General features: G+C 39.7%; 2 protein-coding genes across 4 annotated transcripts in view; one reads left to right on the top strand and one right to left on the bottom strand.

Annotated features, from left to right (window-relative positions):
* The window catches only part of Rpb8 (DNA-directed RNA polymerases I, II, and III subunit Rpb8), a 56,387-nt gene extending 47,769 nt beyond the window's left edge, over positions 1 to 8,618 (top strand). The window contains exon 4 of the mRNA XM_065478021.1: positions 8,365 to 8,618. Coding sequence (XP_065334093.1) covers positions 8,365 to 8,482 — 118 coding nt within the window. The 3' untranslated portion in view covers positions 8,483 to 8,618. The remainder of the gene's footprint in view (positions 1 to 8,364) is intronic.
* Dhap-at (dihydroxyacetone phosphate acyltransferase) lies at positions 8,605 to 22,561 on the bottom strand. Of its 3 annotated transcripts, none has more exons than XM_065477950.1 (15): positions 22,416 to 22,561; positions 21,446 to 21,551; positions 17,476 to 17,692; positions 13,266 to 13,445; positions 12,554 to 12,683; positions 12,304 to 12,507; positions 12,057 to 12,208; positions 11,712 to 11,846; positions 11,424 to 11,655; positions 11,237 to 11,368; positions 10,517 to 10,666; positions 10,381 to 10,460; positions 9,955 to 10,125; positions 9,728 to 9,900; positions 8,605 to 9,116 (listed from the first exon to the last, which is right to left on the bottom strand). In XM_065477950.1, the coding sequence occupies exons 2-15, from the start codon at positions 21,529 to 21,531 to the stop codon at positions 8,963 to 8,965; spliced, it is 2,196 nt and encodes a 731-aa protein (XP_065334022.1). In that variant the 5' UTR covers positions 21,532 to 21,551; positions 22,416 to 22,561; the 3' UTR covers positions 8,605 to 8,962. The 3 variants fall into 3 exon arrangements, with proteins under 3 accessions (XP_065334022.1, XP_065334039.1, XP_065334029.1); XM_065477967.1 differs by having other exon boundaries at positions 13,266 to 13,442; positions 22,416 to 22,560; XM_065477957.1 differs by lacking the exon at positions 22,416 to 22,561 and adding an exon at positions 21,904 to 22,050.
* Positions 22,562 to 22,586: the final 25 nt, after the last annotated feature.

Here is a 22,586-nt window from a genome sequence, read left to right as displayed (position 1 = left end):
GGTGTGGTGGTGTCAGTGTTTGATGACAATCGGGCCCATTCTTATTCATTATTCGTGCGCGCATTGTAAATTCATTCGGATCGGCCGCCGCACCGACCGGCCGATTATAATTTTTAGCGGGCGAATGCTAATCAGCGGGGTGGCCAACCGAAATAGGCCCTCAGCTCTCGTCTCGCCGCCGGACACAAGCGTGCGCGGACACAATCTATACCGAATCGTTTTACGCGCTTTCTTCTTCTTTTTCTCTCTCTCTCTCTCTCTCTCTCTCTCTCTTCTCTCTATCTATGTGTAGCGTTGACTGAAAATAGCTTTTTTTGTCACTTAAAAGTTAGAGTTTCGGCAGCACGGAGAAGCCAGCTCCTATTAGACACCTGTCTATTTTTATATTTCACTAAAAAGCCGCTGCTCACTCACTTCTTCTTCTACTACACCACTGTTCACAGTATTAGTAGAACAAAAGTATGCTGTGAGGGGAACTAGCCTCTCTCTCTCTCTTTCTCTCTCGCTTGCTCTCGTATGTCTGCCGTCTCTCCAACTTTCTTTCGCATCTTCTCTTCTGCTGATGTAAACGACTTGTTTATTTGCCCTTTATTTATTTTCTTCTGTCCGACTTATTATGATTTCTCATCCGTATCTCCTGTTCGAGGAGTCTGTACTCCTGGTGCTCCTCGATATGAAATGTGAATCTCTAGTTGGCACACTCACACACCAATGCGCATTCTGTTCTCTCGAAAAAGCGTCCGAAAAATGCGTCCGTTCCGTGCGCTCCCCAAACGGCCCAGCGCACGCAGGGCCTGGAGCCGTGCCAGAGGCGCATTTACACGTAATTTCGCATCTCTGTAAATGCACTATCTGGTACGACATTCCGGCCCAAGGTGAATCTGCCTTCTTCCAAGTGCAAAAACCAAACGAACAAAAAGTACTCTCCGTACGTACCGAGCCCAGTACCTGATGGCGAAAAGTTCAACGAACGATCTTGGAGGTGCGCGCGACACCCGCTCTGTGCATCATTCATTTTATTTCTGTTCTCGCTCGCTCACTTATTTACTCTGTTTGTGCGGCGACCTTTGGCCTTAAGCCACCGCGACGAGATGCAGTGACCTATTAAGGCGCGCCTCCGCCTTCTTGTTGCGCTCGTAATTTGGTTAATGGCTCCTTCCTTCTATCGTTTTGCTGCCGCCGCCGGCGCACGTTTTATTTATTTGGCCCGAGATAAAGGAAGGAAGGAGTTTCCAGCCAACAGTGGGTGCAATTGGCGGATTATTGGCCGCGATGCGCGTGAATCAGAGGTGCTATCTGGTTACGAAATCGCGGCTTGCCAGCCAGCTTGCGTTTACACCCACTCGCTCTCGTTAGTGGGATCACTGCATTTCGCCCTCTGGCAGGCTCTGTACTCGTTTCACTTTCTTTTTATTTTCTTGTGCATGCATTTATCTCTTTCCCGATTAGGCAAAACTATGGTCTTATTGTTATACAGTCCCGGGGTTTGATACAGAGGTTAACAACTTTGCGTAAATCTTCATTGTTCGTTGCCAAGTACGGAGATTTGTTATTCTGATTCTAAAACAAAAACATCATTTAACGCGACACAAAATCAATTCTTGAAATTTTAAATGTCGTTTCATATTAATTATTTTGATAAACAAATTTTCAAATGAAATCATTTATGGTCTAGAAAGTACAAGTATTTTGAAATCAATACCCAAAACTTTCAGAATGACTGTAGAGCGAACTGTCGGCTGCTTCAAATACTAAAGATTTACGCAAGCGTTTTCTTATGATTGATTCTAGACAGACCGACCAAACTTTGATTCGGTAAACATCCCCAGTCTGTTTCATAGTTTCACACAGTTCTGCATGATTTTCGACTCTACTGTATGGCCCAATTTTGCAATATTATTTTGTACCTTCACTTCAGAGCCTACTGTCGATGTTTTTTGCTATTTATCATAGAGCCCTCTCGGGTATATTGTTACCAATAACAAATAGGTCTCCTGCACTAGGGTAACGAAACACTGTGTATACAGTGTCACGGATTTGTACTATCAATAAGAAATGGGTAGAGGATTCATTTCAACCATTGGTGTGTCGCCCATTCCTCTCATTAGAACGTGTCAATCAGACAACACCACTCGGGACTGAACGCATAATTTCTCAAGTATGTCGGCCGAGGCATATCAAATTAAAGCGAGCGGTGATCGAGCCGGTGTCGCCTTACTCCTTCGCCTGCTACCCTGGGAATTTGGGGCCCCGTCCTGCGCAAGGGTGTCCAGCCTAATACTTTCGTTCTCACATACACGCAGACCGCAGAATTAGAGACTTTTGGATGTCGATTGCAAATTAATGTAACGTTGTATTGGCTTCTGATGAAATGGACACGTAAATTATTAAAAAAAAAAACAAGAGCAATTTATTTTAATATTTTGTAATTTCTAATGGAGATACAAAAGTTAACTTCCCAAAACCTGTTGAAAATAATATAGATATGTAATGGAGTTTCTTTCTGTTTCACTTTCAAAACATCCGGTTTTCTTCAAATCTCTGCCTCAGATTACTCGCTTTGAAAATATTTTTGAAGACAAAACAACCCGGGGCGGAAGTCTGAATTGTTTTTTTTTTTTTTGTATTGAATGTCAATGCCTTACGAAATGCAGTTTCTTTCTGGTTATATTTCTTGAAGGAATAAATTTATTTTTCCAATTTACATTCTCGCAGCTCTGTGAGATGGCAAAGTAATAATTTCTTCTCTCGGCTGTAACTGGAACGGCTTCGAACGAAATGATTTTTGCTGAGAAAAGCTGACGGCTGCGGTGGATGCGTGTGTGTGGAATGAAACCAGAGTCTCTCTTTCCTTTTGCCCCGGCGCGATCAGCCGGTTTGAGGAAGTGCATTGCAACAATAAAAGTCGACAACACCAAAGGTAAAAGGATGCAGAAGAAACGCGAACAGCCAGGCAGGCCGTTATTAGAAGAGTTGGTCGCTCAGTCTCACAACAACAAACAGGTTTTCCCTCGGCCGGACTGATAAATCGAGCACTCGCAACCGGAATACATAACCTTTCCCAACACTGACCTGTATTGTTTGATCATTTAGCGTAATCGCCCGGCTGCCCCAGCGGACACTCTGCCGCATTTTCAAATATTAACTTCCTCTTTGGCGACCTTTTCCCTTCCGGCCGCATAAATTCAAGAATTTACATTTTCGCTACGCCGGATGGCTGCCTGAAATCGTATTTCCACATTTTCCTCGGCCGGCTGAGTCAGCTGCAGCCTTTTGTACCGTGCTCCGCAGAGTTTTGAACCATGAATGAACCTTTAAAGCTCACTTAATGCACGTTCCTCCGCATGGTGACAATGGTGTTGGCTGCGGCGGCGACTCGTTGCTTGTTTAATGACAAACTGTCTGTCCCAGATAAGAAAGAAGCAGCCCCCGCACCGCGTAGAGAATCGCTTATTGGGCCCATTATTCACTAATTTGCGTCCTTTCTATAAGTTGCAATGGATTTTTTTCTTCTCTAGAAGGCACCCATTGAGAAAAGTCTCGAAAATGCTCGTTATCAGCTCTGGTGGCGGTCGGTGCGTGCTCGCTGATAATGACGGCTTTTCTTTATCTAGCCCTTCCTATTTCACGGAAAAAATCATTAGCTAGCGCCGCTCGAGTGATTCCGTGAGATAAAATGGCTAGAGAAAAATGTTTCAACCGACAGTCTCGAATTAATAAATTCGACGAGCTGGTCGTCGGTGGCGGATTTTGGGCACCGGCTGATTTCGATTCGATGGTGCGACCGGCCCGAAATAAACCACCAGCATTGTAGGTCACTCGCCTGCAGCTCGTTCGGTTTCAAATGCACTTCTTGCCGGTGCCAATTGACTCCTCAACTCTGACTTTTATTCCGCAACCTCGATTCGCGGCGTGTGACGGAAAAGCTGTCTGTCGTATCAAATGAACCAGCGGGGAAAATTTACTGCGCGAAGACTGCTTGGTAATCGTTCTGGAGACGTTTCTTTATTTAATATGTATGCCGTTGTCAATGTTGTAATGAAGCTTTATGTAATCCTCGAGTGGCAATAAAATGATATTGCAACTCGTGCTGAATTTTCTCCGGCACTAACTTTTTGACAATTTGTGAATTGTATAATCATGATATTTTCAAGGTCTGTAATTTATTTTTATTCATTTTACTCCTTACCTTAATTGTATTGTTTTTTCTCAATTTTTCCACAGCTAATTTATATCTTATGTCTGTTTTGTCTTAGTCATATTTTTAGTCAAGGTTTCAAAACATCCATGAATTAATTTGAATTTAAACGTGAGAATTTATGCAAGATATGTCTGCAATCTATTTTGTATCTCATCTCTTAAGTTCTGTCCTCTTTTCCAACTCCCTGCAATTGTGGTTGGCGTTAAAGGTTAACAACGTTTTTTCAGAAAATTGTGAAATTCTTGTGCGAGAAGTTGAAAAATATATATCGATTGTATTTTTTCTTAGGAGAAGCCCTGTCTCTTGATGTGTAATTATTTATTGTTCCTCCGATTTCGTCGACTTGTAAATGAAGAAATAAAAACGGATTTAATTGTAAACATGTGCATTATACTGTTACGCTCGATGTTGTACGTGTGTTAAGTCATGTGGGCTTGTGGGCCCACCATGCATTCCTGCTCATCCGAAAGAAATGGTAATTGCGTTGGCTCGTCTCAGGGTAAGTGGAAGTAGGCAGGCCGGCAGCGAAAAGTGCAAAGCAGGCTGGCTGGAGCGCCTCCTGTAGCGAGATATCACCGGCGAAAAGCTCTCAGCACGTGCTACCGCCAACTTTTTTTATCGCAGATTCCCGTGACATTTGCCGTTCCTGGTGCCTGCGCCGCGTCGAGTTGGCTGCTGCTGCTGAACACGTGAATGCCGAGCGAAAAAAAGACAATAAAGCAGAACTCGATGGTTTCTTGTTCCTTTTTTGCCACCGTCCAGGAGACTGCACGGCGTTTTAAATATAAATTCCAAATGTCACACGCACACTGCATTTCATTTTTTGTGCCCCTTCGCAGACTGACACACGTTTTTCTCTTTCTCTTTGAGCTGGATTCATTTCTTTCATTTGCCAAAGGCGTGAAAATAATCTGCAAAATGAATGATACATTACCGTAATTAAAAGAAAAATATATGTTTTTTTTAAATGTTACAAGTAATAGTAATAAATTGTAAAATAATTAACTTTTTTTGACAAAAAGGAAAATAAATAAAATAAAATTGATTTCAAGTTGTTTTGGGGATATGGCATTGAAAAACGGTGGAATTTTTAGTAGAAGCAGATTCAAAACAGACGAATAAATTACCTGTTTTATTTTGGGCTAAAAGTCATTGGAATCTTTGACCAGCAAAGAAACTCTTAGGATTAATTTACTGAATACGAACTATAATCAATCATCTGAGTAGGATTACAAGGAGATTTGTTTAATTCGAAGTTAGCGAGTAATGGAGCTTTGAGAGAAAAATCCTCATTTAATTGTTTTAAAAACTAATATTGAAGCACGTTTTCATTATTAAATCGTAATGCTTATAAAAATCAAATTGACTAGACAGATGAATTGATGTCATTTTTTATTCAGGAAACTGACGGAAAAATCCCAAACAGCTCGTTAATATCTAGAAATAGGGTACTTTAAATTTTCTGTATTGATTAACGAACAAAGTATCTCCATTTTTGTTACTTGGAAAAAATTAAATAATTAGTTCTTTTGAAATTTTAATATATAGATATGCTTCTCGAATATATTGAAAACTGCAAGGTGTATGAAATGATATTAGGAAATTGGTTAGGTGAAGTTTTTTTAAGTTTTCCCAGAATGTCAAAAATGCACCATCGGTCGATTCGTCCCCATTAAGTACGTCCGCAAACCAAATTTGATCAAAATTGAACTTGAATTGAATATTTCACTCATCCCTACATTGCTTGAATTGTAGCATTAAAAAATTTTGAGCGCTGAATACAATAAATGAAACTATAAATAGCACAATTTAGTAAAATGCATGACCTGGGAAAAATAATTTAATTTCAGTAATGCAGTTCTCAAATTTTAAAATTTAGTACAGTCGTTTGAATTTAAGTAGATCTTCAAAATCCTGAGAGTTAACATAAAGTGAATTTAATGATCTGTTGCAACTTACAAGACAAGTGTGTGTGTCAATATTAAACGCGATTCGCCGCAATCAGGACTTGTAATCTAAAATCGAAAATTTCGACAAAGTGAGGAGCAGATCAGCGTTCGTCCTTGCTGAAAATCAAGGATGACTTTGTGCAAGAGGCCCTATTTGCGAGCACGAGTTGCGAAAAGTGTAGTGCGCTCGGCAGCGCGAGTGTTGTTTTGGCCGAGGCGCAACAATGGATTGCGCGAATTTCGCGGTGCCCGCCGCCGCACGCGGCCGGCCGGCCGGACTATTACTGGCCGCGAGTGTGGGCTTGAGCGAGGCGGCAGGTAGCGCGGACGCCAACAATTATCACCACTTGCCAAGGCGAAAAACACTCCATCCACCACGCGCAGCCAGCAGCCAGGCAGAGGCGGCACACGACTCGACCAGCAAGCGGACCAAGTGGGCGTTTCAGGGTGGCAGTGTGGTTAGCTGGTTGTGCACTCGAACCCGCGACCGCTATCGACACTGCCGCCCCTCGACGCCCCCCTGCACCGGCCTACCCCCGACCCCAGCACAACCACACTTATAAATTAATTAATTCGTGTCCACACAATAAATATTTTACGAGGCCTGATGTGTTTTTATGGTAGTAAAAAACGTGTTGGATTTTTTTGTTTGGAAAAAATGGAACAAAATATTATCTTTGAACTTTTTTTACGAACGTAGCATATTTTAACTCTTATTTATTTCCTTTTTTTTCCAGTACTAATAATGCTGCTCATTCTTATCATGATGCATTAAGGCAAAAGGGGTTTGCTTTGTTCCAATTAATCTGCAAAAATAGGCTCTCAAAGGAATCTCTTAGAATGATACGTTTTTATTTTGAAGTGCTATTTTTTAATTAATTATGTAGAGCTTAACCTGTAGCCTAAAATTTGGGAGTCAGTATAAGCGATTTACGGAGGTTTAGAACAATAACCTAAAATAAAACAGAAAATTTATTTCTAATTTTTTTTTGAATTTATGTGATTTGATATACATGACAATATTTAAAAAAAATCGATAAAACTGGTCAATTTTTACGTTCTATCATAAATTAAGAATTTCCCTTGAGGGTTTGTTTTCGGTTTTGCAACTCTTGTAGAACTTAATTTTAGTGCAAAAATCTTCACACATTTTTGACAAAATCGTTTCGGTATTAAAAAAATTATTACTCCTGAAATGTAATAAAAAATTAAATATTTTTTTTACAAATATTCAAACAAGCTGCATTATCTGGTAATCAGCTCAGAAAATTTGGAGCAATGATCTTAAGTTAATAAAGAGCTATTAAAAATTTTCTAGCTTAAGTATATTGGGACTTTACCAAAAACGTTGAAGATGACACATCATCGATTTGTCAGTTTGTTAAAAAAAATCAAATTTCATCTGATTTTACGAAATTTAAACATCCATGTTAGCCCTCTGGTCCGAAATATTATGCATGAAATGTTTGTCATAAATTGTTCGAATTCATGTCACAAATAATCTGGAAACAATTGTATTTGCGTATGAAATGCGTTATTCTTGTCGAGCGCTTTGCCAAAATAGACCATCATTTCGCAACGATCGGGAGGCACACGCACACGCCTCCGGTCGCACGCAGTGCGGCGGCAATTGTGTCGCCGCTGCCCCGCGTGCGACTGGACTAAAAGGGCAAGAAGAAGAAGACGCGGAGGCTTTCTCCTCGCCTTCGGTGACAACTCTCTGTAATGGGGCTTAACCGACCAATCTGGGCTCTGGCATGTATTTTAGATCTCACGGCGGCAAGGCTAAATATAATATACGCTGACCCAGTAGGGGCTCTTTACCTACCTCGTGCGCCCGCTCACCTAGCGCCGCCGCTGCACCACCGCGGTGGCGGCGGCCGCGCTGCTGCTGCGACACCCCCCGACCGCCCCTTGCATTCCCTGCTCTGGCAGCCGCCATCGATGCACTCTAAAGGGAAAAATTTTAAAAAGAAAATTTGGCTAATATGAATATTTATTTACAATTTATCCTTTAAGTAATTTTTTTTAACAACATGCAACATAAAATTTGTCACAGTGTAAAATATTCTTGGAAAAAAGCGAGGCATGAAGCCTGAATTGAAAATTTCTAATTTTGCTTTGAAATTGAACTATAGCCAAAAAAATATCAATCTTCACTATTTAAAATTTTGATAGTCCTGATAGTAAATTGTTCGTTTTGTTTGATTCCAGGTCAGCGTACGTGTCTTTTGGAGGTCTGCTGATGAGGCTTCAAGGCGATGCTAACAACTTGCAAGGATTTGAGGTGGACCAGGCTATCTACCTCCTCATGAAGAAACTAGCGTTTTAATTTTCAACGCCACCTGCATTTTCAACTGTATAATTATATTCAACATGAAAACAACCTCGAGTGGTCGCACTTTTCAAATATTGTATAATTTTAACTCTAGGAAAGTCAATAAAACGACAAAATGTCTTTTCTATAACTTATTGAGTTTTAATTAATTGAACTATCACATGATACAAAAGAGAATAGTTTATCAACAACTTAATTGCGTTTCACTTCCAGGAGGAAATATTTCCAAAAAAAGGGGGAATTATCACAACTTCTAAGAACTCTCTGTCTCAGCTGATGGCAAAGTTAAACTTTTTCACAGAGGCGCAGAAAAAAAGGCAAATAGGAATGTCAAAAAAGCTTTTCCAAATTAATTTACTTCGCTTGCGGGGCGATTGGTAGAAAAATATTGTTTGCTTCCTGCAGAAGAGCTACAACGGTAAAAAAATGGCAGTAGACTAGCTTGGAATTGACAGTGCCTAGCGAAGGCCAACTTCATAATCGGGCTTTTGCTCGAGTGATAAGAAGCCTAGCCTGTTCGTCTTGAGACTTTCTGCAAATTGGAGCAACCAGCTGGAGGAAATCCCCGACGATTTGCGTCACTTGGCGAAGGCGATTCGAATTTGGAGAGTACAAAACTTTTCCATTCCTGAAATGAAAAGTTAGACAATATTTTAGCTCCAACCCTAAAACAGATATTTTGTCTGATAAGTTTATTCAAACGGCTTTTTTCAAGACTTGCAATTAATGTAACGTCAATTAATGCACAAATCGTGCATTTTTTAAATTTCAAGTCATGAAAAATAAATCAATTCACAAAGAAGTTATCCCGTTCTAGTAAAATCGTTCTAGGAGCTGTTTAACCCTTTAACTTGCTTTGAAAATAAAGATTTTTCGCCATACTTTAACAAAAGATGTTAATAATAGGGTTTGGTCGATGATCAACACAAATACAAACGATTCTGCAGATTAATTAGCTACATCCACAAATCTTTTCATAATTTCTTTTTTTAACAATGAAAATATATTTTGTAATAAATATAATTATTTCGAATTAGATTTAAAATGGTATATTTGAGATTTCTGGAACTTTGCAGTGGTCTGTTATTGGAAAAAAATATTGAGTAAAAAATTTCCTAAAATTATAAATTTGCAAACCATCCAGAACCTAGTATTATTCTGTCTTATACACACAAATTCTTAATATCACAGCTCTAGTAACTCAAACTTGTTAAAAAAATAAACAAACATTCAACTCACTCCTTATTTTTAATCACAGCGCCCATTGAGGTAAGGGAGTTGACGGCGGCCGTGAGGAGGTCGAGGGAAAGAGAGTAGTGATGGTTCAACTGCGCCGACAGCAGCAGTTTTTCCAGCCTCGCTTGCGTCGACTTGAGGGCTTCGTTGAGACTCACTGTTTTTCCGGCTGGCACCTGATTTTAAGACTCAGTTAAACACCAGAATTACTGGGTTGTGATATTTTATACCTCTGACATGGTGGAGCAGGCGCTCGAGTAGCCGGCGAGGAAGGGAAGCAAGAGTTGGCAAAGTATCTGTTGCAGGTGCGAGTTGCTGCCCAAACTGAGTTTCATGGAGTCGTGCAGGCTCTCGTCCAGAACGCCCAGCTTTTGCAACTGTTGTATCGATTGTTCAAAGTCCTAAAAAATTGTAATCGTTATTAGTCGATTGCTTCATTTTTATTGATTGTTTATCCTCAATTTTAATGCACTATAGTAAAATATCATACACTATCAAATTTATTTCTCTATTGATTAAACAATTGTATGCTGAGCAAAATATTTAAATAAGAAATTACATAATCAAAAGAAACGTAAGACAATTCATGTAAACACAATTGTCACTTTTATGAATTATGTAATGGGGTAAAAACTTTTGAATAATTTGAAACTCACCATTGTCTCCCAAGCCTTGTGCAAAATGAACTCGTGTGATAATAGCGTCCTTAGGAATTGATATTTGGCGAAAACGTTGGCTAAAAGAGAGGCGAGGGATTGAAAAGGGCTGACTTAAGACACGGAAATAATTCACCTTTCATCCCGCTTCCCTGGTTAATTGATTGCTGGACAGAAAGGGAAACTATAGCTGGACAAATGAAAAGGTGGAGAGTTTGATTCACGTAGTGCTGAAGCATGACCATAGGAACTCCTACTTGCAGGGTTTTGTCTTGCAAACTGTGACCTGTGAAACGAAAATGCAACAGTAAATATATATTTAAATCACTGTTTTCACCAGAAGAACAACTAGTTTCTTATGTCTTTAGTCTCATTTTTGTTTAGTTTATATAAATCAAGACAAAATGCAAAAGTATATACAAATATACAAGGCATGTAATATATAAAAAGGGAATGATGTTCATTTAAATTAAATCTTTAAAATGACAGGAGATCAAACCGTTATCACCTGCTCTTATTTGAAAAGATATAATAAATAATAATAATATAAAGCTGAGAAAAAAAAGCAATAATAATATCATTCCAAATAAATTAATCGTTTTTGTTGCAGGGTGAACAATTATAATTTTATCTTCGTCTCAAATTTTCAGTAAAATTTATAATTTTGTAAGTTGAAGGGTCAATTCACAGCTGGGAGCGGATCACGGCACCGTTTTTTAGCTCGACCTTGAAACACTACAATGCTTGCCTTATGCCCATCGTTGCCATTTTTTCTCAAGGTTGCGTTGCCGTGATCCACCCCTTGGTCGCATATTTTCACAAACGTGTCATCATTAAGATGTTTGAAAAATAGTACCTTTCATTTTGGCGGGATCAACGGGAGCTTGCGCTGCAGCAACATTTTTCACCTGCACCTGCCCATCTTTTGAGGTAACTATAAGCGACTTATGGATGTGAAGAGCATCTTGCAAGGACACCTCCAAATTGTCTACAGAAAAAAATAGATAGTGAAATCAGAAAGAAAGTAGGGGTTTGTGGTGAACCTCTGCAGTCAATGAGTGCGCCGAAGGACTCTGCCGCGGATTTGAGCGAGGCGACCTGCCTGGTCAGTTGGTGCATGTTGAGCAATTGATTGCGCGGTTTGGTGAGGACGTGGTGCGTGATGACAACAGCGGCCAAAGAGAAGAGGGAAATCACAGCGTTCTTCTGCTGCTGCCGCACCACGTAGTTCGCCAACCAAATTATCCTGGTGGACTCGTCAGGCGTGATTTGGTGCTGCAATAATTAAATGATAAGTCAAGGTTGCAATTTTCCGGCTCGGGAAAACTTACTGGCAAGTGGAGGGGCCGCATCAGCTTGGGCGAGCGGAGATCACCGAAGAATTTGTTTACCGAAATTGGCTCTGTGAAGTCGATGTGAATGCGGCCGTATTGTTCGTCCAACACGTTCAACGCTTTGAACAGCCCCTGTAAATTTTTTTGGATGACATATTTAGTCAACACACATCAAACCAGTCAGTACGTAAGAAATAACATTTTTTTTCGTAATTTTGACGACTTAGTAAAAAGTTAATATACCCTATGTCTGAAAAAAACGTACAATTTTTGTAAAACGGACAGACAATCGTGCCAAACCATTAGAAAACAAATTTTCCAAGAATCTGAGGTTTTAATTACCGATGTCGACTCCTTTGGCTTGGGAACGCCAAGCAGCTCATACGAGTAAAGAGTTTCCTCCAATGTTCGGTCGTAACTAATATTGATGGGCACCACGACGATGTCAGAGACCTGTCCTGTCAAGTACGGCTCCAAGGCCACAGACAGGAGCCCTGTAAAAGCAAAGAAAAAAAAAACGTTTAAGCCTTTGTTGAATCTCGCGGCGTAGAGGTCATATGGGACACACGCAATTAGGTATTACACGTACCGAGTTTCGGGCAAAGTGACTTTGCTGTTCTGCTGCGGGTCCCTTCCACGAAAAACTCGATCGGGTTCTCGCCGGCTGTGATCAGTGTCTGCACGTACTCGCTAAATGCCGCCCAGTAGAGCTTGTCGTTCCCGAACGAGCGGCGGATGAAAAAGGCGCCAGAGTCCCGGAGAAGCCGCCCGACGCCCCACATCGACACGAAGTCTGATAACATTTTGTTAATTGCAATTGTCTAAGAGCTCAAACTCACCCATTCCGGCTGCTATCACGGGCAGCATGATGTTGTAGTGGAAGCAGACGTAAGACATGAGCAGGAAGTCGGCGTAGCTGCGATGACTAGGCATAAATATCACGGGATTGTTTCCTATGGAGGCCCGCAACTAGACAAATAGCAAATATCGAAGATCAAAATGCGTGCATGATTAATGAAAAAATACATCGAGTCATTGTCATGTATTTGGCCAGGATGATTTATTGTATTTAATCAAGTTGCTATTTTTCTTGACGCAGAAAATTATAAATGATTTTTGTTATTCAGCGTGTCTTTCAATTTCAAGGGCAATATCCAAACTCAGTGAAAATTTCAGCCAATCGAATTAACTATTAATTACGACACGTGAGACTGCACTTTGAAAAAAACGCTGTTCAAATGAACGCGACCTCCCGAATCAGAGATCCTCGATATTCAAAGGAGAAAGACAAATAAACCAGTAAATAAGTGTGACTTGCAGTAAAAAAGTCATTTTTGCAAGTGCACGATCGCCGCACAAAACGCAAAAGGAAGATGAGCAAAGGCGGCCGAAAAGAGGTCAAGTATACGCGCAGCAATTATTCAAAAGGCTCTTTAGCCGCGCGTGTGTGCAGGCCCATTAGTCCTCAACAATGACAACAATGAGAGGAGCACGTCAAAACTTTGTACAAAGGCCGCAAAGTGTGTCTAGTGTGCTCACTGCTAAACTTACTCTCGCTATGCTTTCCTCGTTGACAAAAACTCCGCTGTAGATTTTCCTCATGATCTTGGAGAGGACGTAGCCGAACCACCGCACCACCGGCATCGTCTGAGTGTGTCCCATTTCGATGAGGATGTCGTTCAGTTCTCGCCACAGGGCTTCCTTCGGGACTTCATTTTGGCTGCTCAACTGCTGACAATTATTATTTTTAGAATATTAATAGAAACAAAATAATAGGTAGAACAGAAAAATCATAAATAACGAGCAATAGATTTTTTCATATTAAATGGTTTACAGCAAGGTTTCTTCCGTGACCCTTTTTTCGGAAAAATCGGGCTTGTACCTAACAATAAAATTACGTATAAACCTTGAGAAAAGGAAAACCCATGTTAAAGTTACAGCTGTTTCTCTGCAGTTAATATGAATTTTGCTCTGGAGGTTAAGTACTGCTGGTGAGTCCTGCTTTCTTTTAATTTTTCAATTTGTTAGCTTTCCATGCCTATTTGTTAGCCTGTGGGATTAGCCATTGCAAACCCATTTTTAATAGAATTGTATCATGCTATACAGCGTAATAATAATGTTTTCTAGATTTTCCAGTTGTGGGAAGTGCGATTCCTGTGTGCCATTACTTCAAGAGCTTTTGTGTGAAAATACGTTGTTATCTCCTGATATGCCCGGAATAAAACTATTGAACAGTCTTAAATGGTCCATTCCTAAGCAAAACTTTGTTTTAATTTCAATGTTTTAATATTCCCTACTCAATATCCGCGATGCCTTATGAATAATAAATATGCACATAACATCCAAAAGGCAATACACGCGATGTTTGATTGTCAAAACAAAAGAGCACCTTCCTTTCTCGTCACATAATATAATGCTGGGCCCATTTAAAAAAGCATAAGCTCTAAAATATTTATTATCCTTTACAACTGACCTTCGCAAGTATATTTCTGCTGTTCAGCCAGATATTTATGGCTCTGGTTTCAATAATTATACCGTGCAATAGTCGATACATTAATACATAATAATTTTGCCAGTGAATCACGCGCAAGAAGTTGAATCCGAGTGACTGCGGCCGGCGGTTTTTTATCTTTTATAAATGCAAACAAATCATGACTTCCTAGTGAATTTTCACCTTGAATTTGAACTCATCGAAGGGTTCATCATCACAAATGTTGCGTGTAAAACAAACACATTTGTGACTTTCTGAATAGGTGTTTAATACAATACGCTCCTCTCAGATTTGCTCGGCGTGACGTAATGAAGCATCGTGCTAAGCGCTTTTCACGACGACACTCCACAATGTCCACCTGACCGGCAATGTGTGTTTGAATAAATAGAAAAAAAGGAGAAAAAAGCACGCACGCACGCAGGTCGAGTGACGTGCGTTCCTCTCGTTTCTTTTTTTTTTGCACGCAGCCTATAAGAGACAAAAGATGGCAAAAAAGTGCTGATCGATTTCTTCGGCGTGCACATGTGAGGAAATGTTAACAATTTCAGTATCTTCGCGTCATTGCTGTCCGATCGTATTGGCACTGCCAAGGTCGCGGCCGGCGGGCAATTTCACTTTTTCCTGCGCTCTCGACTACGCGAAGCTGCGTTTGTTGTGATTGCTGAATAGATGCGAGAGAGAAAAAAGGGATGGTTTGTTTGAGGAAGCCGATCGTGCACGCGCACTGGAACTCTCATTCTAATGGAGCGAGTCAATAAACCCCACGGACATGCAGAGATGTGTGCCAATGTCGACAGCCAAATAATAAAATCGGTGGCGTCGCCTAGCTCATTTATATTGTGTCACTGCCTGCAAACAGACTGCGCGCTAATGCTCTTCAAACAATCGATCCCTGCCTGCAAAACATGCACTACTCTTGTGAACAGAGACGCTTTTTGCATTAGCCAATGGTCCATGAATGTTTCTCACTTTGTCCAGCAGAGCTATGCCGCAATAAAGGATGCTATGAGTGTCTATTTACTCTACTTTCGCTAGAAAATAATCGCACGCACGAAATCTGTGCTTGTTTTTATGAATGACCTATATAAAACAATAATCAAAACCAGAAATTTGATTTTTAAGAACAAATTTGTTTAAAAAATTGGTTAAAAATCCACCATTGATTTTGTTTTAAAAACATCTCTAAACAATTTTTTGTATTCCTATTATTTTTTATTTCTTTTTCACTGCTGGGAGGTGATCATTCTGGTTGTCTTTTACAAAAGCTTGCGGGCTGAGAGTGCATCAAGTGCAGTTTCTGGCTCCTTTAGTTAGAGCTTCCTATATTTACAAGCAGAGATCTTTTTAGTCATGTACTGTTAATTTGTCCTCTGATCTTTGTGCTAACGAGAATTTAAGTGCTCCCAAGCATAAGCTGAAGGATTTGTTTTTTCCCTTTTTTTTTGCCGTAATGTAATATTGGTCCTCTCATAATTTTAAAAATCGTTTTATGATTTGGTTGTGCAGAGTAATGATTATCAAAACTATTGCACAATATCTTCAGTAAATTAGATCAAACAGTAAAGTGCATCTAAAATTTGTTGTTTTTTGTCTCACCACAGGTTAGAGAACAGCGAGTCATTGCACTTTTTGTAGATAATTGGACAAAAAACTAATCACTTAACATTCCAGCGTGCAAAGTCATTGTCAATTGAAAAGCCCCAAACAATTCAATGTAGATTGGAATTAACGTGAGCACTTCATGTTCAAGAAGATTAATTGACATAACGCAGAATCACACAAGCAAAACTGTTGCTTGTCACACCAATCAGGCGTACGCAGAGCAAAAAGAGGATAATGACATTGCGTGTGTATCAAGCGGGGAGTTATTGAATGAGAAAAAGAGAAATGACCTTCGAAAGTGGAGAGCTTTTTGCACTTCAAAGGCCACTCTGATCCCTCTGTGTATCAAAATATTAGTTGATGATTAGTGGCTGCACGTTTGTAATAAGGAAGTAGTCCTCCAAGGTGTGCGTATATGGTTAAGTTTTTGTGCGAAATCTCATTTCAGTGCCATTGGTCTTTGAGAGGAATTATCATGCACAATGATCACGTCTCGCTCACTTCGCAGGAAACGGTCGAGCGATTCCAATGATTGAGAGCATCTTAACTGTGCAAAAATACAACCAAGTAGAAGTCGATGTTGAGAATTTTAACAAAATTTTTAGAGCTTGACCATGTTTCCAAAGATCTATTTTGCAGTACAATCTCTTCTTTTAGAGTAATAAATTCGCAATCGACATAGAAAGTGTTAACAATTTGAAAAGCTCAAATGATATTTGTGTGTTATTCATTTAGTGAGATTAAACGAATATTTTTGTAAAGTGTGGACGTGGAGACAATCTGTTTTTATTTAATACAGCGGCAAAAATATTTTTCCGAGTTTTCCTAGCCTATATTTTATACTACAAACGTGTGTAAATGCCTATCGTTGCTGTTTAAATGAAGAGTAATAAATGCATAAGTATGTTTACGAAATGTGGTACTGAAAAAAGCTTGAAGCTTTGCAGAGGTCCAGTGACCCTTTAATGCCAACTTATAACTAAAAGTATGCCTCATAAAGTCGCACTTGCGAGTACGCACGTTCTTTAGAGCCCTGACATTAAATTTGCCAGCGGTCCAGATTACGTAATCCCCTTGACTCCGATAAAAATGCTTTCACTTTCAGTTTGATTCGAATGGATTCGGGGATAAATTGTAAACAGGAATATCGACTTTATGGCCGCGCCGTGGGTCCACGATTAACTCGATCCGCGCGTCAAGGATAAATGAAAAACACGCACATATATAAGCAATTTTACAATTAGCCATGAAAAATCTAGCGACGAAAAAGCGTCAGCCGCACTCTTTCGTGAAGGATTCCTTCTTCCTCCGGTGCGCTCACGCACACACACGCAGATTCGCGGTTTCCTCGCAAACAATAGTTCTGCCAAAAGATAAAAAGCGCGAGTGGCGCGCCCACCTGACCGAAATTGCATGTCACGGCCACTGCATAAATTATCAAATCTCCGCTTTTCTGCGCACACTCTGACGTAACCACGTGCACGAAATGAAATGAATGAAAAGGTAAGTGTATTTAAATAATTTTTTAAGAAAATTTCCTTAAGAGACATTGAAACAACATCTCATACCTCTCTTTTAACAATTAAGTTCATATTTGAATTAATTTTTCTATGGATATGGGGCAAAATATCCCTGCAGAACCATAATAGAGATCATTTTGAAACTCACCTGTTCGATGGTGTGCTGCATTTTGGGGCTTGAGATGACGTCCTGCCGGATTTTGGCCGTGGTCCGCGTGCGGGCGTGCAGGGTGACTTGCTGGGGTCGCCACTCCTTGGTCACCCAGACCAGGTCGCAACTGTCACGGTCGAGAATGTTGCGGAAGGTGGACAGCACGCGTGGCCCAGCCGGCGACGGACACGTGTGCCGCAGCACTTCTTGCAATCTGCGCGAAGAAAGTAGCCAATCAATCAATTAGACAATTAGGCGGACGCCGTTATTTCTGCAAGGCTGTGAACGTTCACCGATCACAAAATCGGACTGGGCCAACCAGCACTATGTAATTACCTATGTGTTGTTGTCATTATTTTCTACTATTTATTTTCGCACATTTAAGCCATTAAGGTAGAATTATGATAATTAAATATGGAAGTTTTTAGATCAACCGTTTGTCTAAAAACTGACACAAATTTAAATCGCAGGATAATAAAGAGAAATTGGGATTGAATAAAAGAGCTCTTCTACGAAAGGCAGCGACAAAAGATGCAATCATAAAAAATGTAATTAACCCAACATCAAAGCTGCAGCTAAGAGACTATTATTTATTATTTAACCGTTTCATGAAGTTGCAACATTTACTACAGGTGCTGTTTTTTTTATTTTTTCTTGCAAATATTGCAAATCAAAATGCCGGTCAAAAGCTTAACATCTTTACTGGGCTCTACTAGTTTCTGATTTTGCCCGAAGCCTTATTTCACGAACAAATATTAATTTATGTGAAAATGTGGGTTATGACATTGTGAGTGATCCGAATTAAATAAGGTAGAAGCCGAAACTATAAGCTTCAGAGAAATGTCCGGCATTTCAATTCAGCATTAACGAGTATGAATGATAATTAATAATTCCTTACATTTATTAACATACCTTAGTGCAACAAAATCACCATTATGATTAAGCAAATTCTTGATGTTTTTTTGTTTATGTATCTAATTATGCAATCGTCCAACGAGTAAAAACTATAAAAGCTTCTCATACCAACATGTGTGTTATTACCCTCATAAAAACACAGGTACATGCGTCGGTGAAGAGTGAAGCCGCTTATTATATGTATATAATATATGTGTGTGATTTTTCACTGCAAGTGTCAAAAACACTGCGTGCAAATCCTTAAACTCGGGAGTACATTTTTGGTCTGCCTCGTCAAATAATCCTGAATAGGAGGAATCAGCACCTATTGTTTGAGGAATGCTTCTGTCGCAGTAGAAGTACTGTCAACTGTGTCTGTGCACTATGAGTACGACTCGACTGTCAAGTGCGAACGTGGGTGCACACCACTCAAAAATGATGTAACAAACTCACTTAGCAGCGACAAAGCACAATTTTACACTTTCCTAACCGCTTGTGTACGCACTGTACGCTGGTTAACAGTTACTGCAAGAGTCTAAGTTAAAATATTTATTTGACATGGAATATTAATATCGGTGAGCACGAGGTAATTTTTTTATTATTTTTATTGAGTGCCTACTGGCGTATTCGCAATTAACACAGTCACTAACTAACTTTCTTTTAAGTGCAACAATTCTTTTCTTTCACAGGATACCAACAGAGCCGGGCAAGTGAAAAATTGACACATGGAGGGAGAGCAATTTCACAACCAACGTTTCTTTGAGTTTTTGTCTCTGATCCACTGCCCTATAGCTGTCTCCAATGATACACGAAAAGTCTATTAAAGCATTTTCGAAATAATTTGTGAAGCAAACGACTTTCAATATAATTAATTGCTTATATAAGAGAGGAGCGTAAGATTTGAATAGCAAGAAAAAAAGCTGAATTTTCGCGTGTCACGCTCTTTCGATTACTGCGGCAGAGAGCTGATAATTAAATAAACCTGGCCCTCACAGCATCTGATAATTTCGAGAAAACCAAATTAAATTCCGATGGCCTGGTTCCAGCAGAGCTTAAAATAAAAAAGCATACATTTTTCGGTCCAGCCCCAACCACACCGTGACTCACAAAATTGCACGTGTGGCGAAATCAGCGAGATGCTGTGGAAAAGCTGTCAAATAAAGCAGACGGTAAATTTATCTGCGCGTGTGTTGTGTGGCATTTGAAGAACATTGGCCATTGTTGTCTTGGGCAAGCGCGCATTTTGTTTAAGCGTGAAAATACTGCCCTTGGCCACCAAAGTGTGCGTTCGCGAGGAACAAAAAGCGAAAGCGAAAATTTGTATGGTTTGGAGCTAAAAGATGCGAGCGAACCAGTCTGGCGAGAATATTTTTACGCGCGGCCTTGGCGTCCGTCTCGAGTTGTTGTTTTGATTTACTCCTTAATTATTTCAACCCTGCAAATGAATGGAGCAGGAATAGGCATTGCCGTTATTTCCACGTGAATGCCACCCAATCTAAAAAACTTGCGGCATCTCCGCTCCTTCCAACTGATTTCAACAGTTTACAGCAATGTGAATCGCAACGACAACCCAGCATGGTTTGCAATAGTTAGTTAGTGTTCGAGGCACACACAAATTTAAAAAAAAAATGAAAGCACTTGGTCCAAGACAGGTCAGGTGTGTGATGGAAGAGGTATTGCGCTTTAATTTTTTTGTTTTTACTCTCTTTCCTGTTGCAAAATCTGAATTGTTGATTTATTTTTTCCTTGTCCTAAATTTGGTGATGACTGGACCAGGTTCAGCTGGTATATGGCTCAAAATATCATGCAACCAATGCGTCGGTACGATCAAAACCGGTCTTCTCTGTAATAAATATATGCTTCAAATTGCGGAGTGACACCTGTTAGCAATTTAAGTCGAATCTCTATTGTTGGGAAATTTATCCGATTGAATTTTTTCCATTCTACATATCTTCTTAATATGAGACTCCAAAAGTTCACGAATCACGCAATTTAAAGACCTTTGAGCCACACACAACCGTCGTTAGATAAAAAACTTTCTGATGGAACAATACATTTCTTGTGGCCTGTAACGCCCTCGAATCATCGTCAAAACACGCACAATAATCTCCATTCTCAATAAATTTTATTTTCTTTCTTTAAATTTCTTTTCATGCAAGTTGTTCTTTTTGAAACCTATTACCTTTAGCATCAGGTCGATTCATTTAATACTAACTGTATATAATCGATTCTTGTGGTTTTTAATTGTTCATAAAACGTATTTAAATTAGGAAGGTAGATATTTTTCAATATAAATAGATTGCATATAAATGTATGCTTTAACTTTATCGAGCTTGCTATTGATTTCTATTCACATAGACAATGATTTGATCAAGTTTAAACAATATAAAATTAAAAATTAAAATACAAATTACTTTGAATCTATATTATTTAAAGAGACAATTCCATCAGCAGATTTTATTGATTCATTTATTCCATAGTGAGATATTTTATTTAATTTAGTAAATTTTTAATCTTTTCTGTGTCCTGTTAGATGCAAAATATGACGTTTTTGGAGGTCAAATTAGGAAAAATGTGGAAACTCCCAAAAAAAGTTGGGGTTACCGCCAGTTTCCTGCTGTTTTTTTTTTTGCACGAAAAACCTTTGGTACATTTTAATGGATTCAAAATTGTGAACCTGTTTCAAAAGCATCAACGCGAGCCCAAATCATCTTTCTTGTCATGAAAACTATAACAAATCATCATCCCTTTATTTCTTTATTGCAAGCATTGCTACTCGTTGGTAAGCAGTATGTTTTCAAAGCAATACATAGAATTCAAATTTTTGATTGAAAAATAAATATCTAGCTGAGCGTTTTGACGGGACTGATATGACCTTTTATGTTTTTTTAATGTTTTACTGTCAAAATTCCCCCTTTAAAATAATTTCAGAAGTGAAAAAGACACGACTAAAAAGTATTCCATTCAATCTTTCAATTAGAAAAATTCCAACAGTGAATACGATCAAGCCAGCAGAGCTGATTGACATTTAATTGAGCGTGGGTGCGAGTGGGAAAATCAAAGGACTACTTACTGGGGCGCCGCGTTTGCTGCCTTTTGCCGGTCCTCGGCCTGCTCGGTGCCCTCTGCAATTTGGGAAGGACTGCCGTTTGAACCCATCACGGCTGACTCTGTTGGCTCTGTCAGACACAGGAAGTCACGCCATCATAGATTTGCATTAAATTCATTACGTGCGATTAAACGTGGCTAACACGCTTCACTCGGACGAGAGCAAGCAACATAAACAAAACACGAAGTAACAAAATGAAAACAGTTAGGTTACAAATTTTAAAATTAACTTAAGAAATATTTTTCTATGATTTCATACTCTGTAAATAGATCGTATGCGGAATGTTTTGTTTTTATTTCAGATGCGGTGTGTTTACTATTTTTTTAAAGTATTAATAGTTCTCATGCATCAAAGAAGTTGAAATCGTAGAAATATCGAAATGGCAAATAATGTGTTTAGAAATGGTGAAAAGGAAGTCTTACAATAATCGGCTGAGCGCTAAGACAGACCAAGATAAGGATATAGCAGGTTTACACAGCGTTCAGCACGGGGTAACCAAAACCACAAGATAAAAAGGCCATTAAGCTCCAAGACAAAACAGCCAAAACTTAAAACTACTTCCTCGTAGTACTCTGGAGACTTTCTCATTCATTAAAACTAAAAAGAAAAGCCGGAGACAAAAATCCCCCTTTGCCGTAATAGTCAGACAAATGAGTAAAAATAGCAAAAACATAGTAAATAGGGAATTCCACGCATTTCCCCTGAAAATTCCGGGTCGTCAGAAAGGCAGCGGAAAAATGCTAGGAGGGTGGGCGGAAAACAACTGCCGCAGGATCGTACGATGCGTACGTAAGTCGTGTGGTGGCCCTCCGCCTTGTGAGCCAGACCGGCAAAAAATCAATATTTTCCGCGAGAGCATGCACGCTCACTCGCTGCACATTATTCTCAGTCAACTTGGCTGGAAATTCGCTGATTCTAGCAGTAAAATACTCACAAAAGGACGGAGATCCTGAGACGGCGCTCTTGTCCCTTCAACGGCACAGGTCAGGGCGCGACTCGCCGTCGGACAGCGGTGCAGAACTGTCCGGTCACAGAAGCAGCACTGGCCCGAATGACAACAAGAGTGGCGGGGCGGAGCTCTTAAATTTTTTCATTCTCTGGCGCG

The sequence above is a fragment of the Cloeon dipterum genome, chromosome 1 (assembly GCF_949628265.1).
Source record: "Cloeon dipterum chromosome 1, ieCloDipt1.1, whole genome shotgun sequence".
NCBI lineage: Eukaryota > Metazoa > Arthropoda > Insecta > Ephemeroptera > Baetidae > Cloeon > Cloeon dipterum.
This window is presented reverse-complemented; position numbering and strand designations above follow the sequence as displayed.